Here is a 14,418-nt window from a genome sequence, read left to right as displayed (position 1 = left end):
CACTTACTAGTCTAGAACGTATAAACCAGATAGAGTAAATCTGTCCAAGTGAAATAAACAGAGGAATAAATGTTTACAAATATAATCTCGAGGTGCTGTGGGGAGGGGAAGCGTGAGGAGGGTCCAGCGCCGCAGCTTGTCCTCGGGCGGGCGGGCGCGTTTTCGGGGGTCCGCGTCCCAGAGAACCAACGGGCGGCGGCGCGCGCTGAAGAGCGTGTGTGCGGTCGCCGCCGGCGCCGAATCGGCTGGGGCTCGGCGGCCGGTCCCGCCCTCCGTCCGGCCCGGCCGCAGGGCCTCAGGCGGGCTCCCATGGCGCGCCCGCGGCCCCGCGACTACAAGGCGGGGGAGCTGGTCTTCGCCAAGATGAAGGGCTACCCGCACTGGCCGGCCCGGGTGAGTGAGGCCCGCGCCTCCCCTTCCTCCCCTCAGGGCGCCTCCAGCCCCATCACCCTCCCCCCAGGACCGGCCATTGCCATCCCCATCACCACCACGACGCCCGAGGGGTGGGCATCGCGGGGTCGGAGCGGCCCCTGCCCGCGCCCCCCACCCCGCCGAGGCCCCCCCACCTATTCCCCCCTCCCGTAGCCCCCTCCCCGCCGGTCCCGGCCGGTCGGCGGCGGGCGCGGCCTAGTCCGGCCCCCGAAGCCTGCCTAAATTTGAGCCAAGGCCCGGTTGGCCAACTTCCGGTCCCCATCCATCCCTCCCGTATCCCCCGTCGCCCCAGCGACCGAGGCCGCGCAGCTGATGATCGTTTGGGTATTTGTTAAGCGCTCCCAGGAGGCGCAGGGGAGGATGGGTATCTGTTAAGCGCTTCCTATCCATCAATTTATTGAGCGCCTACTATGTGCAGAGCGCTGTACTAAGCGCTTAGGAAGTACAAATTGGCAACATCTAGAGACAGTCCCTACCCAACATGGGGCTCACAGTCTAAAAGGCACTGGGTGCCAAGGGGATCAGGTTGTCCCATGTGGGGCTCACAGTCTTCACCCCCGTTTACAGGTGAGGGAAGTGACTTGCCCAAAGTCACACAGCCGACAATCGGTGGAGCCGGGATTTGAACCCGTGATCTGCGACTCCCCAAGCCCGGGCTCTTTCCACTGAGCCGCGCTGCTTCACGTCATAACGTTGTACGGTTAATAATAATAATAATTTGGGTATTTGTTAAGCGCTTACTACGTGCCAGTAGGCGCAGAGGAGGATACAAGGTGATCAGGTTGTCCCATGTGGGGCTCACAATCTTCATCCCCATTTACAGATGAGGGAACCGAAGCCCAGTGAAGTGACTTGCCCAAAGTCACACAGCTGACAATCGGTGGAGCCGGGATTTGAACCCGTGATCTGCGACTCCCCAAGCCCGGGCTCTTTCCACTGAGCCGCGCTGCTTCACGTCATAATGTTGTACGGTTAATAATAATAATAATTTGGGTATTTGTTAAGCGCTTACTACGTGCCAGTAGGCGCAGGGGAGGATACAAGGTGATCAGGTTGTCCCATGTGGGGCTCACAGTCTTCATCCCCATTTACAGATGAGGGAACCGAAGCCCAGTGAGCCCACTGTTGGGTAGGGACTGTCTCTGTGTGTTGCCAACTTGTACTTCCCAAGCGCTTAGTCCAGTGCTCTGCACACAGTAAGTGCCCAATAAATATGATTGATTGATTGATTGATTGACTTGCCCAAAGTCACACAGCCGACAATCGGTGGAGCCGGGATTTGAACCCTTGATCTGCGACTCCCAAGCCCGGGCTCTTTCCACTGAGCCATGGTGCTTCGCGTAATAATGGTGTACAGTTAATAATAATAATAATTTGCATATTTGTTAAGCGCTTACTATGTGCCAGTAGGCGCAGGGGAGGATACAAGGTGATCAAGTTGTCCCATGTGGGGCTCACAGTCTTCATCCCCATTTACAGATGAGGGAACCAAAGCCCAATGAAGTGACTTGCCCAAAGTCACACAGCCGACAATCGGTGGAGCCGGGATTTGAACCCATGATCTCCAACTCCCAAGCCCGGGCTCTTTCCACTGAGCCACGCTGCTTCACGTAATAATGTTGGTATTTGTCAGGCGCTTACTATGTGCCAAGCACCGTTCTAAGCACTGGGGTAGGCACGAGGTAATCCCGTGCCTAATCTAATCCCTCAGATGAGGGAACTGAGGCCCAGAGAAGTGAAGTGACTTGCCCAAGGTCACACAGCTGATAAGCTGGGATAAGATCATTGTGTTTTTTAATGATAATAAGGATGGTATTTGTTAAGCGCTTACTATGTGCCAAGCACCGTTCTAATTGCCGGGGTAGGCACGAGGTAATCAGGTTGTCCCATGTGGGGCCCGCAGTCTTCATCCCCATTTTACAGATGAAGGAACTGAGGCCCAGAGAAGTGAAGTGACTTGCCCAAGGTCACACAGCTGACAAGCGGCGGAGCCGGGATAAGATCATTGTGTTTTTTAATGATAATAATGACGGTATTTGTTAAGTGCTTACTATGTGCCAAGCACCGTTCTAAGCGCTGGTGGGGGGAATAATAATAATAATGGCATTTATTAAGCACTTACTATGTGGAAAGCTCTGTTCTAGGCACTGGGGAGGTTATACGGTGATCAGGTTGCCCCACAGGGGGCTCACAGTTTTAATCCCCATTTTACAGAAGAGGTCACTGAGGTTCAGAGAAGTTACTTGCCCAGAGTCACACAGCTGACAATTGGCAGAGCCGGGATTTGAACCCATGACCTCTGACTCCAAAGCCTGGGCTCTTTCCACTGGGCCACGCTGCTTCTCAGGGATACAAGGTGATCAGGTTGTCCCGCATGGGGCTTCCAGTCTTCATCCCCGTTTTACAGATGAGGGAACTGAGGCTCAGAGAAGTTAATGATGTGTAGATATCTAGAATTCAGAGCAGTTAATGATGTGTAGATATCTAGAATTCTATCTTGATGGTTTGGTTGTGTTGTCTGGCTCCCCCCCGTCTAGACTGCGAGCCCGTTGTTGGGACCGTCTCGATCTGTTACCCAATTGGACTTCCGAAGCGCTTAGTCCAGTGCTGTGCCCACAGCGCTCAATAAGTACGATTGTGTGAATAATAATGATGGCATTTGTTAAGCGCTTACTATGTGAAAAGCACCGTTCTAAGCGCTGAGGGGGGGAGATACAAGGTGATCAGGTTGTCCCCTGTGGGGCTCCCAGTCTTCATCCCCGTTTTACAGATGAGGGAACTGAGGCTCAGAGAAGTTAAGTTAATGATATGTAGATATATAGAATTAAGAGAATTAATGATATGTAGATATCTAGAATTCTATTTTGATGGTTTGGTTGTGTTGTCTGGCTCCCCCCCGTCTAGACTGCGAGCCTGTTGTTGGGTAGGGACCGTCTCTGTTGCCCAGTTGGACTTCCCAAGCGCTTAGTCCAGTGCTGTGCACACAGCGCTCAGTAAGCAGGGCTTTGCACATAGTAAGCGCTTAACAAATACCATGAAACATCAAACAATAAATACAATTGAATGAAGAATAATTTTGGTATTTATTAAGCGCTTACTGTGTGCAAAGCACCGAATGAATCAAAGGACAGCAATACCACCTGCCTTGGCGGGCACGTTCACCGCCCACAGCGGGACTGGGGGCAACCTCATCATAATAATCTCAATTAATATGAATGAATGAATTAATCCACCTGATGGCAGCCATTCATTCAGTCAGTCGTATTTATTGAGCGCCGACTGTGTGTAGAGCACTGGACTAAACTCTGGGGAAGTACAAGTCGGCCACAGATAGAGACGGTCCCGACACAACAGCGGGCTCACATTCAGTGCGGTGGCCACTGGACTAAGCGCCGGGGAGGGGAATCAGTCGGTTGGTGGTATTTATTGAACGCCTCCTTGGTGCCGACCTCCAGGCTGAATGCTTGGGAGAGGACGGTACAGCGGAGTTGGCAGGAGTCGGGGGAGCGGCCAGGAGCATAATAATGATACAATTTATGGGATTTATTAAGTGCTGACGATGGGACCGGCGCTGTACTAAACGCTGGGGTGGGGAATAAGTCAGGCAGTGGTATTTATTGAACGCCTCCTGGGTGCCAAGCACTGGACTGAACGCCCAGGAGAGGACAATACAACAGAGTTGGCAGGTACGGTCTCTGCCTGGAGCAGGGAGGGGGTAATCAATCCTCAGTGGTATTTATTGAACGCTTCTTGGGTGCTGAGCACTGGACTGAGCACCCTGGAGAGGACAGTACAACAGAGTTGGTAAGCACGTCAGTCAGTGGTATTTATTGAGCACTTCTTGGGTGCTGAGCACTTGACTGAGCGCCCCGGAGAGGACAGTACAACAGAGTTGGTAAGCACGTCAGTCAGTCAGTGGTATTTATTGAGCGCTTCTTGGGTGCAGAACACGGGACTAAGCACCCGGGAGAGAACCGTACCACAGAGTTGATAGGTGTGTTCGCTGCCCTCAGCCCGGGAAAACAGGAGAGAGAATAATCAATCCGTCAGTGGTATTTATTGAGTGCCCAGAGCACTGGACTAAGCACTCGGGGGAAGACAATACAACAGAGATGGCAAGTAAGCTCCCCACCCAGAGCGGGTCGAGCATGTGTGAGCAGAATCGGACAGTCAGTAATATTGAGCGCTTACTGTGTGCAGAGCACTGTACTAAGCCCTTGGGAGAGTACAAGAGAACAGAGTTGGTAGCCGTGTTCTCCACCAACAACGAGTTTACAGGCAGTGGTAGTTAGTGAGCGCTTAATGTGTGCAGAGCACTGTACTAAATGCTTGGGAGAATACAATGTAATAGAGTTGATAGACATGTCTCCTCTAAGATAACTCAATGACTGTTTATATGTTTGTATTGTTGTCTATCTCCTCCCCTCTAGACTATAAGCCCCATGTGGGCAGGGAATATCACTGTTTATTGTTGTGTTGTACTTTTCCAAGCGCCTAGTACAGTGTTCTGCATACAGTAAGTGCTCAGTAAATGTTTGAATGGAAGGGTATGTATGCTTGCCTGCCTTCTTGAAAACAGCTGGAGGAATTACCCAGGTGGGTCCTTTATGGAGTGGAACCATGGCCAAACACTACTTGTTATGGGCAGGGAACGTTTCTGCTAATTCTGTTGTATTATCCGCTCCCAAGCGCTTAGTACAGTGCTCTGCACACAGTAAGCGCTCAGTAAGTACCACTGACTGTGAGCTCGTTGTGGGCAGAGAATGTGTCTACCAACTCTGTTGTAAGACACTCTCCCAAGACCTTACCTCTGGGCTCTATCCAAAGTAAGCATTTGATAAATATGACTGATTGCTCTGCACATAGGAAGCACTCAGTAAATACCACTGGTTGACTGGACTTGGAGATTTTGATTGATTGGACTTGAAGGGGATTTGATTGATTGATTGGACTTGGGAATTTGGACTTGGTGGGAATTTGATTGGACTTGCAGATGTGTTTGACTGGATTGGGGATTTGATTGATTGGACTTGGAGACTTGTTAGACTGGACTTGGGGATTTGGGGGTGGGAGCAGGGGACGCCGATTCTTGCAGACTTGGAAGGAATCAGGATTTTATAATACCAGTAATAACAATTGTGCTAATTGTGCTGTCCCATCCTCGTGTCTCTCTCCACTTCAATCCATACTTCATGCTGCTGCCCGGATTATCTTTGTCCAGAAACGCTCTGGACATATCACTCCCCTCCTCAAAAACCTCCAATGGCTACCGATCAATCTGCGCATCAGGCAGAAACTCCTCACCCTGGGCTTCAAGGCTCTCCATCACCTCGCCCCCTCCTACCTCACCTCCCTTCTCTCCTTCTACTGCCCAGCCCGCACCCTCCGCTCCTCCACCACTAATCTCCTCACTGTACCTCGCTCTCGCCTGTCCCGCCATCGACCCCCGGCCCACGTCATCCCCCGGGCCTGGAATGCCCTCCCTCTGCCCATCCGCCAAGCTAGCTCTCTTCCTCCCTTCAAGGCCCTGCTGAGAGCTCACCTCCTCCAGGAGGCCTTCCCAGACTGAGCCCCTTCTTTCCTCTCCCCCTCGTCCCCCTCTCCATCCCCGTCTTACCTCCTTCCCTTCCCCACAGCACCTGTATATATGTATATATGGTTGTACATATTTATTACTCTGTTTATTTATTTATTTATTTTACTTGTACATTTCTATCCTACTTATTTTATTTTGTTGGTATGTTTGGTTCTGTTCTCTGTCTCCCCCTTTTAGACTGTGAGCCCACTGTTGGGTAGGGACTGTCTCTATGTGATGCCAATTTGTACTTCCCAAGCGCTTAGTACAGTGCTCTGCACATAGTAAGCGCTCAATAAATACGATTGATTGATTGATTGATTGATTGCTATTTGTTAAGCACTTAATATATGCCAGGCAGTGTCCTAAGCCCTGGGGTGGACAAGCAAATTGGGTTTGGACACATTTTCAGCTCGTTGTGGGCAGCGACCACATCTTCCAACTCTGTTCCGTTGTATTTTTCCAAGCGCTTCGTACAGTGCTCGGCACAAAGTAAGCGCTCAATAAATACCATTGATTGATTCAGCTCTAATAGTTTGCAACCGATTGGGTGAGCAGGCTTTGGAAATGTACAAGGGTCCAGGGACTAGGAAGAGTAATATCAGTCAATCAATCAGTGGTATTCTTTGAGCGCTTACTATGTACCGAGCACTGTACTTAGCTCTTGGGTGAGTACAGTACAGTAGAATTGGCAGACACGTTCCCTGCCCATAACCAGCTTACGGTCTGCAGGGGAGCTTGCTGGTGAATTCTTGAAGAAAAGGAGAAATGGGTGTAAAGAAGAGGAGGTATTAATTGTAGAGGTGCTCAATAAAGCATTCTCTTCCATTCAAGTGCAAAATAGGGACATCATCATCATCATCAATCGTATTTATTGAGCGCTTACTATGTGCAGAGCACTGTACTAAGCGCTTGGGAAGTACAAATTGGCAACATATAGAGACAGTCCCTACCCAACAGTGGGCTCACGGTCTTAAAGGGGGAGACAGAGAACAAAACCAAACATACTAACAAAATAAAATAAATAGAATAGATATGTGTTTCACAGAATAGCGGAATAGATGTGCCCCAGGGAGTTATTGTGGTATTTGTTAGGCACTTACTCTGTGCCAGGCACTGCACTAAGCACCGGGGCGGGTGCAAGCCAGTTGGGTTGGACACAGTCCCTGTCCCACGTGGGGCTCGCCATCTCAATCCCCATTTTACAGATGAGGGAACTGAGGCACAGAGGAGCGGAGGCCTAGGCCACACAGCAGACAAGTGGCAGAGCCGGGAATCCGTGACTTTCCAACTCCCAGGCCTGTGCTCTATCCACTGTGTCATGCTGCCTGCAAATTTAAATTAAAAGCACCAGGGGACACCTTTTCATGGAGGTCTGGTTTGATTAAATTACTGAATTGATGTTGGATGAAATAAATTCCAACCACCCCCAAACCCTGTTTTGCTCAACAGAGTGTTATCAGTTCTCTCCTTGTTGGTATTGTAGCCGCGTAGCCTAGTGGCTAGAGCCCGGGACTGGGAGTTAGAAGGTTTTAATCCCCGGCCCTGCCACGTGTCTGCTGGGTGACTTTGGACAAGTCACTTCACTTCTTTATGCCTCCCTTCCCTCATCTGTAAAATGTGGATTAAAACTGTGTGAGCCCCATGAGGGACAAGGACTGGGTCCAACCTATGTATGTGTATGTATGTATATACATATGTATATATGTGTACATGTATATATACATGTATATATGTATATACAACATGTATATATGTTTGTACATATTTATTACTCTATTTATTTATTTATTTTACTTGTACATATCTATTCTATTTATTTTATTTTGGTAGTATGTTTGGTTTTGTTCTCCGTCTCCCCCTTTTAGACTGTGAGCCCACTGTTGGGTAGGGACTGTCTCTATATCTTGCCAATTTGTACTTCCCAAGCGCTTAGTACAGTGCTCTGCACATAGTAAGCGCTCAATAAATACGATTGATGATGATGATGATGATGATGGTTAACTTGTATCTACCCCAGGGCTTAGCACAGTGCCTGGCACCTAGGAAGTGCTTAGCCAAATACCACTTGAAAGGATGTTTTCTCCACAAGGCAGTGTATCTCATCCAAGTGGGTCTCAATGTTGATAAAAATAGAAAATTGAGGCCAGTTGAACTAGCTACTTTTTGTCTTCAGTGATGCTTTAATAATCAAAGAACAGTGTAGAATTTCAATTCCACTGTTTTGTGGCATGTAATATTGAAACAGGGTAGAAAGCGCTTTGGCATTGTGTTTCTCCGTGAAGAGGTGAGTGGAGTGTCCCCCCCGCCCCCCCCCCCCCCCTCCAGCATTTGGGATCGGTGTTTGAGGGCTGAAAAAAGTGCCCAACTACCTGAAGAAGGGGTTAGGGAGAGGAGGCTGTATTCCAAGGAGATGGATTTTAGACACAGGAGTTTGGGTGGGAGGACTTGGGAGGGGTAGCCGAATCGATCAGTTAATGAGTCCCTGGTGTGAGTGCATAATAATAAAAGTACGGTACTTGCTAAGTGCCTGCTATGTGCCAAGCACTGCTTTAAGCGCTGGGGTATATCCAGATTAATCAGTTTGGGCACGGTCCCTGTCCCACATGGAGCTCACGCTCTTAATCCCCATTTTTTCCAGATGAAGTAACTGAGGCCCAGAGAAGGGAAGTGACTTGCTCGAGATCACACAGCAGACTTGGCGGAGCCGGGATTAGGACCCCAGGCCTGGGCCGTAGCCCCTAAGCCATGCTGCTTCTGCGGGATATTGGCAAGGGGAAAAAAAAACATGGTTTAGGGCAAGAGAGAAGAGAAACCTGAATGTCAACATGTGAAAAGACTGCCACTGAAATAAATCAGATGCCCAGAGGCTCAGCGGGGGAACTAGAGGAGGCTCAATACTAAATAATTACCGTTTCTTCATGGGATGATGAAATAATTCAATACGAGGAAACGCTGGTATTATTTAAAGGGCATTGTTATTATTTTTGCAAAATAAAAAGAGAGAAAAACATCAAAGTAGATGTCTGCCATTTCTCGTGCCTTTACCCCAACATTCATTCAGTTCTACTATATGTGAGGAGCACTATACTAAGCTCTGGGGAGAGTCCAATACAACAATAAACAGAAACATTCCCTACCCACAACAAGCTTACAGCCTAGATGAAACTCCTTCCTCAATTCTGCCCAGCCACATCACACTCTTTCCAAAACTCCTAAAAAGTCACCCCTCCTCCAGGGACATACTCCTACTAGCCACCCACCCTTACCCCGGCTTCCTTGTATGTTCCGTGTTACTTGCGGCATATTTAATTGCTTGACAAGCTGCCTTCATTTATTGGAAAGCCATCGGCCACATGGGAAGAGGGTGGGGTCTGGGCGTCAGAAGACCCAGGTTCGAGTTTCGGTTCTGCCCCTTGACTGCTGCCTGACTTGGGGTCTCGGTTTCCTGATCCCTCTAGGCTGTAAGCGCGTTCTAGGAAGGGACCGTGACTGCTAATTCTGTGGTATCATCCTCCCCCCCGAGCACTTAGTACAGTGCTCTGCACACGGTAAGCACTCAATAACACCAATGAGAGATTGACCTGTAAAGTCCCTTCATCCTAGACTGCAAGCCCCATGTTGGGCAGGAACTCTTTCTGATCTATTTATCCTAGAATCTGTTCTAATCCATGGCATACAGTAAGCATGCAATATGGGCAGGGAGCATGTCTGCTAATTCTATTGTACTCTCCCGAGCACTTAGTAATAATAATAATAATAATTTTGGTATTTGTTAAGCTCTTACTATGTGCGAAGCACTGTTCTAAGCACCGGGGGGATACAAGGTAATCAGGTTTGTCCCACATGGGGCTCACAGTCAGTGCTTTGCCCATAGTAAGCGTTCAATAAATACGATTGATTGATTTACTAAATCCCATCATTATTGCTGTTATTTATATCTGTGTTCTTGCTCTTGTACTATGTTGTGTATTTGGCAATGTAAGATAGTTTGTCTCCCCCATTAGATGGTAAACTCCTTGAAGGCAAGGACAGCATCTTATTTCTATTGAATGTACCCAAATTTGTAATTCGGGTCTCTACATAATAATAATAATTGTGCTGTATATGTCTGTACATATTTATTACTCTATTTTACTTGTACATATCTATTCTATTTATTTTATTTTGTTAGTATGTTTGGTTTTGTTCTCTGTCTCCCCCTTTTAGACTGTGAGCCCACTGTTGGGTAGGGGCTGTCTCTATATGTTGCCATCTTGTATTTCCGAAGCGCTTAGTACAGTGCTCTGCACACAGTAAGCGCTCAGTAAATACGACTGGTTGATTGATTGATTGCTAACAGCCCTGGCACTGTACTAAGCGCTGTGGCAGATACAAGATAATCGAGTAGGGCACAATCCCTGTCCCACACAGGGCTCACGATCTCAATTTCCATTTTACAGATGAGGTAACTGAGGCCCAGAGAAGTGAAGTGACTTGCCCAAGGTCACCCAACAGACAAGGGGCGGATCTGGGATTAGAACCCAGGTCCTCTGACTCCCAAGCCCTTGCTTTTCCCACTGCAACACCCATTAGGCACTCCACAACGCTGCTGGGGAAGGTGATGTGCTGAACAGCAGACAGTGAGGGATCCACAGGCATGGATTCCTCAGAGTGCTTTTCTCTGTGCACCTTGGAAGTAGCCTAGCCTAGTGGAAAGTGTGTGGGCCTGGGAGTTGGAGGACCTGGGTTCTAATCATGCGTCTGCCACTTGTCTGCTGGCTGACCTTGGGCAAATCACTTCACTACTCTGTGCTTTAGCAGTTATCTGTAAAATGGGGATTAAATATCCGCTCTCCCTCCCACTTAGTGAGCCCCATAAAGGACAGTTGCCTAACAAATACCATTATTATTACTTTATGCACTTGAAGTGTTATCTGATATAACCTATTCCCACTTTGATATCTGCAAGAAGTTGGCTATGTGTAGTAGGCCACTCTCCTTGAGGAAGAGTCGATCAATTATATTTTTTGAGCGCTTACTATGTAAGCGCTTGGGAGAGGTCAAGCCACCAGAATTAGCAGACGTGTTCCATGCCCTCAACGAGCTGACAGTCTCGAGGGGGAGACAGGCAAGGGCAAGTGCATAACGGGAAAGGTAAAAGCCTTTTCAGTATTTCACTGTAGATATTTAATCATCCCCCTTGGAGTTATTGAAATGGATCATTCAAATCAAACCCACCAGACACATTCTCCTGAGAACTAGAAGGAGAATCAGAAAAAGAAAACAAAGAAAGTACAGTAGGGATCAGTTAAAAAAATGAAAAGTAGCACGTAAAAGGTGAACAATCTGGAACTCTCCTGGACCGCATATGAGATCTTTAAGGACGGGATTGTGTTTTTTATGTAAATTGTCTTCCACTTTACAGGAGCCGTGCTTTGAGTGCTTAATAAATAATTGATGACGATAATTGGATTTTCCTAAAAGAGGGGAATTAAGAAAGTGAATGTTCTAAATTAAAAGGCCGGGGTTAGAAGGGATTTGCCCTTGTATTCCGTAATTTACCTGTCATTAGTGTGTGTACCATCGCCGTCATTTGAAGAGATGTTTTTATTAATTCTCCACGTGGGAGGCAGTGTGGCCTAGTGGAAGGAGCATGGAAGTGGGAATCAAGATCTGGGTTCTAGTCCCAGCCCTGCCACTTGCCTTTACGTGATCCTGGGCAAATCTCCTAAAAACCTGATTCCTTAAATTTTCTCATCTGCAAAATGGGGCTAAAGTGCCTGCTGACCCTCTCTCTTGATCTAGCTCGTCACGGGCAGGGAATGTGTCTGTTACATTGTACTCTCCCAAGCACTTAGTACAGTGCTCTGCACACAGTAAAGCGCTCAATAAATGCCTTTGGTTTATTAAACAGTGAGCCCCATATGGCACAGAGATTGTGTCCAGTCAAAGTGACTTGTGTCGTATCCCAGAGTGTGGAGCGTAAGTGCTAATTGAATACCGTCCTTATTATCATCATTATTATTATTATCTGAGTTAGCTTAAAAATAGGAAGGCATAACTTCTTTGTCTCAATGCTATTAAAGCCTTTTTGGATGGAAGGTTGAAGGTTGGAGATCATTGAGGATCTAGGAGGGACTGTGAATAATGTGAAAAAGTGGCAAAATATAATGTTATTCTTATTGTATCTGTTAGGCACTTACTGTGTGTCAGCACTGGAGTGGATACAAGTTAATCAGGGCAGGCATAATGTGTGTCCCTCAAGGGGTGCAACAGTCCCAAGTCATTAGAATTTAGAATAATTTAGGAAGAAAAATCCCAAACTGAAAAGGAAGCTGAGAAACCATCAGGAATTATATGCTGGTGAACACGAAGTCAGCAGTAGAGAAGATATTTGTAATGCTAATTGTGGATGGAACAGGGAACTACCTAAGCAGTTATGGTTCAATTAAGGATCTCGGCATGGATTCACAAATGGTATATTGTGCTTAAGAAATTCTACGGATCAGTTTGAGGAATTGATGAGATGCCTCCAAGTTTTTTGTTTTGTTTGGTTTTTCTGACTTTAGAAATGCTTGTGCTTCTGTCTGTTCCTAAATGACTAATTTCCCAAATCAGTAAGTATGGAACCAGGGGCCAGCAGCTTGGTTAAAGAAGCGTCATGATTGTCCAAATAAAAATTGGCGATTTTGGATATGCCCTACCTTCCGACCTCTGACGTGTTTTGGAAAACGCTGTATGCAACGTCAGTGGCTCGGAAGCCGATTGGGCCACAGAAAGGATGCAATCTCTTAAAAATATCAACCTCTTCTCAAACTAAGTAACCCAGAGATATTAGAAATATCGATGTGCTCCCCGGTGGCTGGGTCGTCAGCGTTGTTGTCTTTCCGGCTCCCCTCGGTCGCCCCAGTTTTCCTTTCGGGGCATCTCTGTGTGGCTGTGCCCAGCCCATCATCATCAATCGTATTTATTGAGCGCTTACTATGTGCAGAGCACTGTACTAACTGCTTAAAGTACTAAGCGCCCATGGAAGTCCTCTGCTTGGGATGGAGCCATAGGGCTTGAAAAAAAACAGTGAAAGCCACTTTTTCTCATTGATACCCTCCTGGAAGTCGGTTGTCATGGCATAGTGGACAGAGCCTGGGACTCAGGAGGTCATGGGTTCTGATCCCAGCTCCACCACATGTCTGCTGCTGTGTGACCTTGGGCAAGTCACTATGCTTCTCTGGGCCTCAGTTACCTCTTCTGTAAAATGGGGATTGAGATTGAGCCCCACATGGAACAGGGACTGTGTCTAACCCGATATGCTCATATTCACCCCAGTGCTTGGCCCATAGGAAGCGCTTAACAGAAACCACGTTTATTATTATTGTTGGGAGAACTAGCTGGCCTTTCCCATTCAATCAATCAATCAATCGTATTTATTGAGCGCTTACTATGTGCAGAGCACTGTACTAAGCGCTTGGGAAGTACAAATTGGCATCACATAGAGACAGTCCCTACCCGATAGTGGGCTCACAGTCTAAAAGGGGGGAGACAGAGAACAGAACCAAACATACCAACAAAATAAAATAAGTAGGATAGAAATGTACAAGTTAAATAAATAAATAAATAAATAAACAGAGTAATAAATATGTACAACCATATATACATATATACAGGTGCTGTGGGGAGGGGAAGGCGGTAAGGCGGGGGGATGGAGAGGGGGACGAGGGGGAGAGGAAAGAAGGGGCTCAATCTGGGAAGGCCTCCTGGAGGAGGTGAGCTCTCAGGAGGGCCTTGAAGGGAGGAAGAGAGCTAGCTTGGCGGATGGGCAGAGGGAGGGCATTCCAGGCCCGGGGGATGACGTGGGCCGGGGGTCGATGGCGGGACAGGCGAGAGCGAGGTACAGTGAGGAGATTAGTGGTGGAGGAGCGGAGGGTGCGGGCTGGGCAGTAGAAGGACAGAAGGGAGGTGAGGTAGGAGGGGGCGAGGTGATGGAGAGCCTTGAAGCCCAGGGTGAGGAGTTTCTGCCTGATGCGCAGATTGATCGGTAGCCATTGGAGGTTTTTGAGGAGGGGAGTGATATGTCCAGAGCGTTTCTGGACAAAGATAATCCGGGCAGCAGCATGAAGTATGGATTGAAGTGGAGAGAGACACGAGGATGGGAGATCAGAGAGAAGGCTAGTGCAGTAGTCCAGACGGGATAGGATGAGAGCTTGAATTAGCAGGGTAGCGGTTTGGATGGAGAGGAAAGGGCGGATCTTGGCAATGTTGCGGAGCTGAGACCGGCAGGTTTTGGTGACGGCTTGGATGTGAGGGGTGAATGAGAGAGCGGAGTCGAGGATGACACCAAGGTTGCGGGCTTGTGAGACGGGAAGGATGGTAGTGCCGTCAACAGCGATGGGAAAGTCAGGGAGAGGACAAGGTTTGGGAGGGAAGACAAGGAG

The 14,418-nt window shown here is 48.0% G+C and overlaps 1 protein-coding gene across 2 annotated transcripts in view; it reads left to right on the top strand.

The window, feature by feature from the left end:
- The first annotated feature begins 270 nt into the window (after nucleotides 1-270).
- HDGFL3 (HDGF like 3) overlaps nucleotides 271-14,418 on the top strand; it is a 49,180-nt gene continuing 35,032 nt past the window's right edge. For both annotated transcript variants that reach the window (XM_038767355.1, XM_038767354.1), the window contains exon 1: nucleotides 271-393. In XM_038767355.1, coding sequence (XP_038623283.1) covers nucleotides 310-393 — 84 coding nt within the window. In that variant the 5' untranslated portion in view covers nucleotides 271-309. The remainder of the gene's footprint in view (nucleotides 394-14,418) is intronic.

This window comes from Tachyglossus aculeatus, chromosome 26 (genome assembly GCF_015852505.1).
Source record: "Tachyglossus aculeatus isolate mTacAcu1 chromosome 26, mTacAcu1.pri, whole genome shotgun sequence".
NCBI classification, from domain to species: Eukaryota; Metazoa; Chordata; class Mammalia; order Monotremata; family Tachyglossidae; genus Tachyglossus; species Tachyglossus aculeatus.
This window is presented reverse-complemented; position numbering and strand designations above follow the sequence as displayed.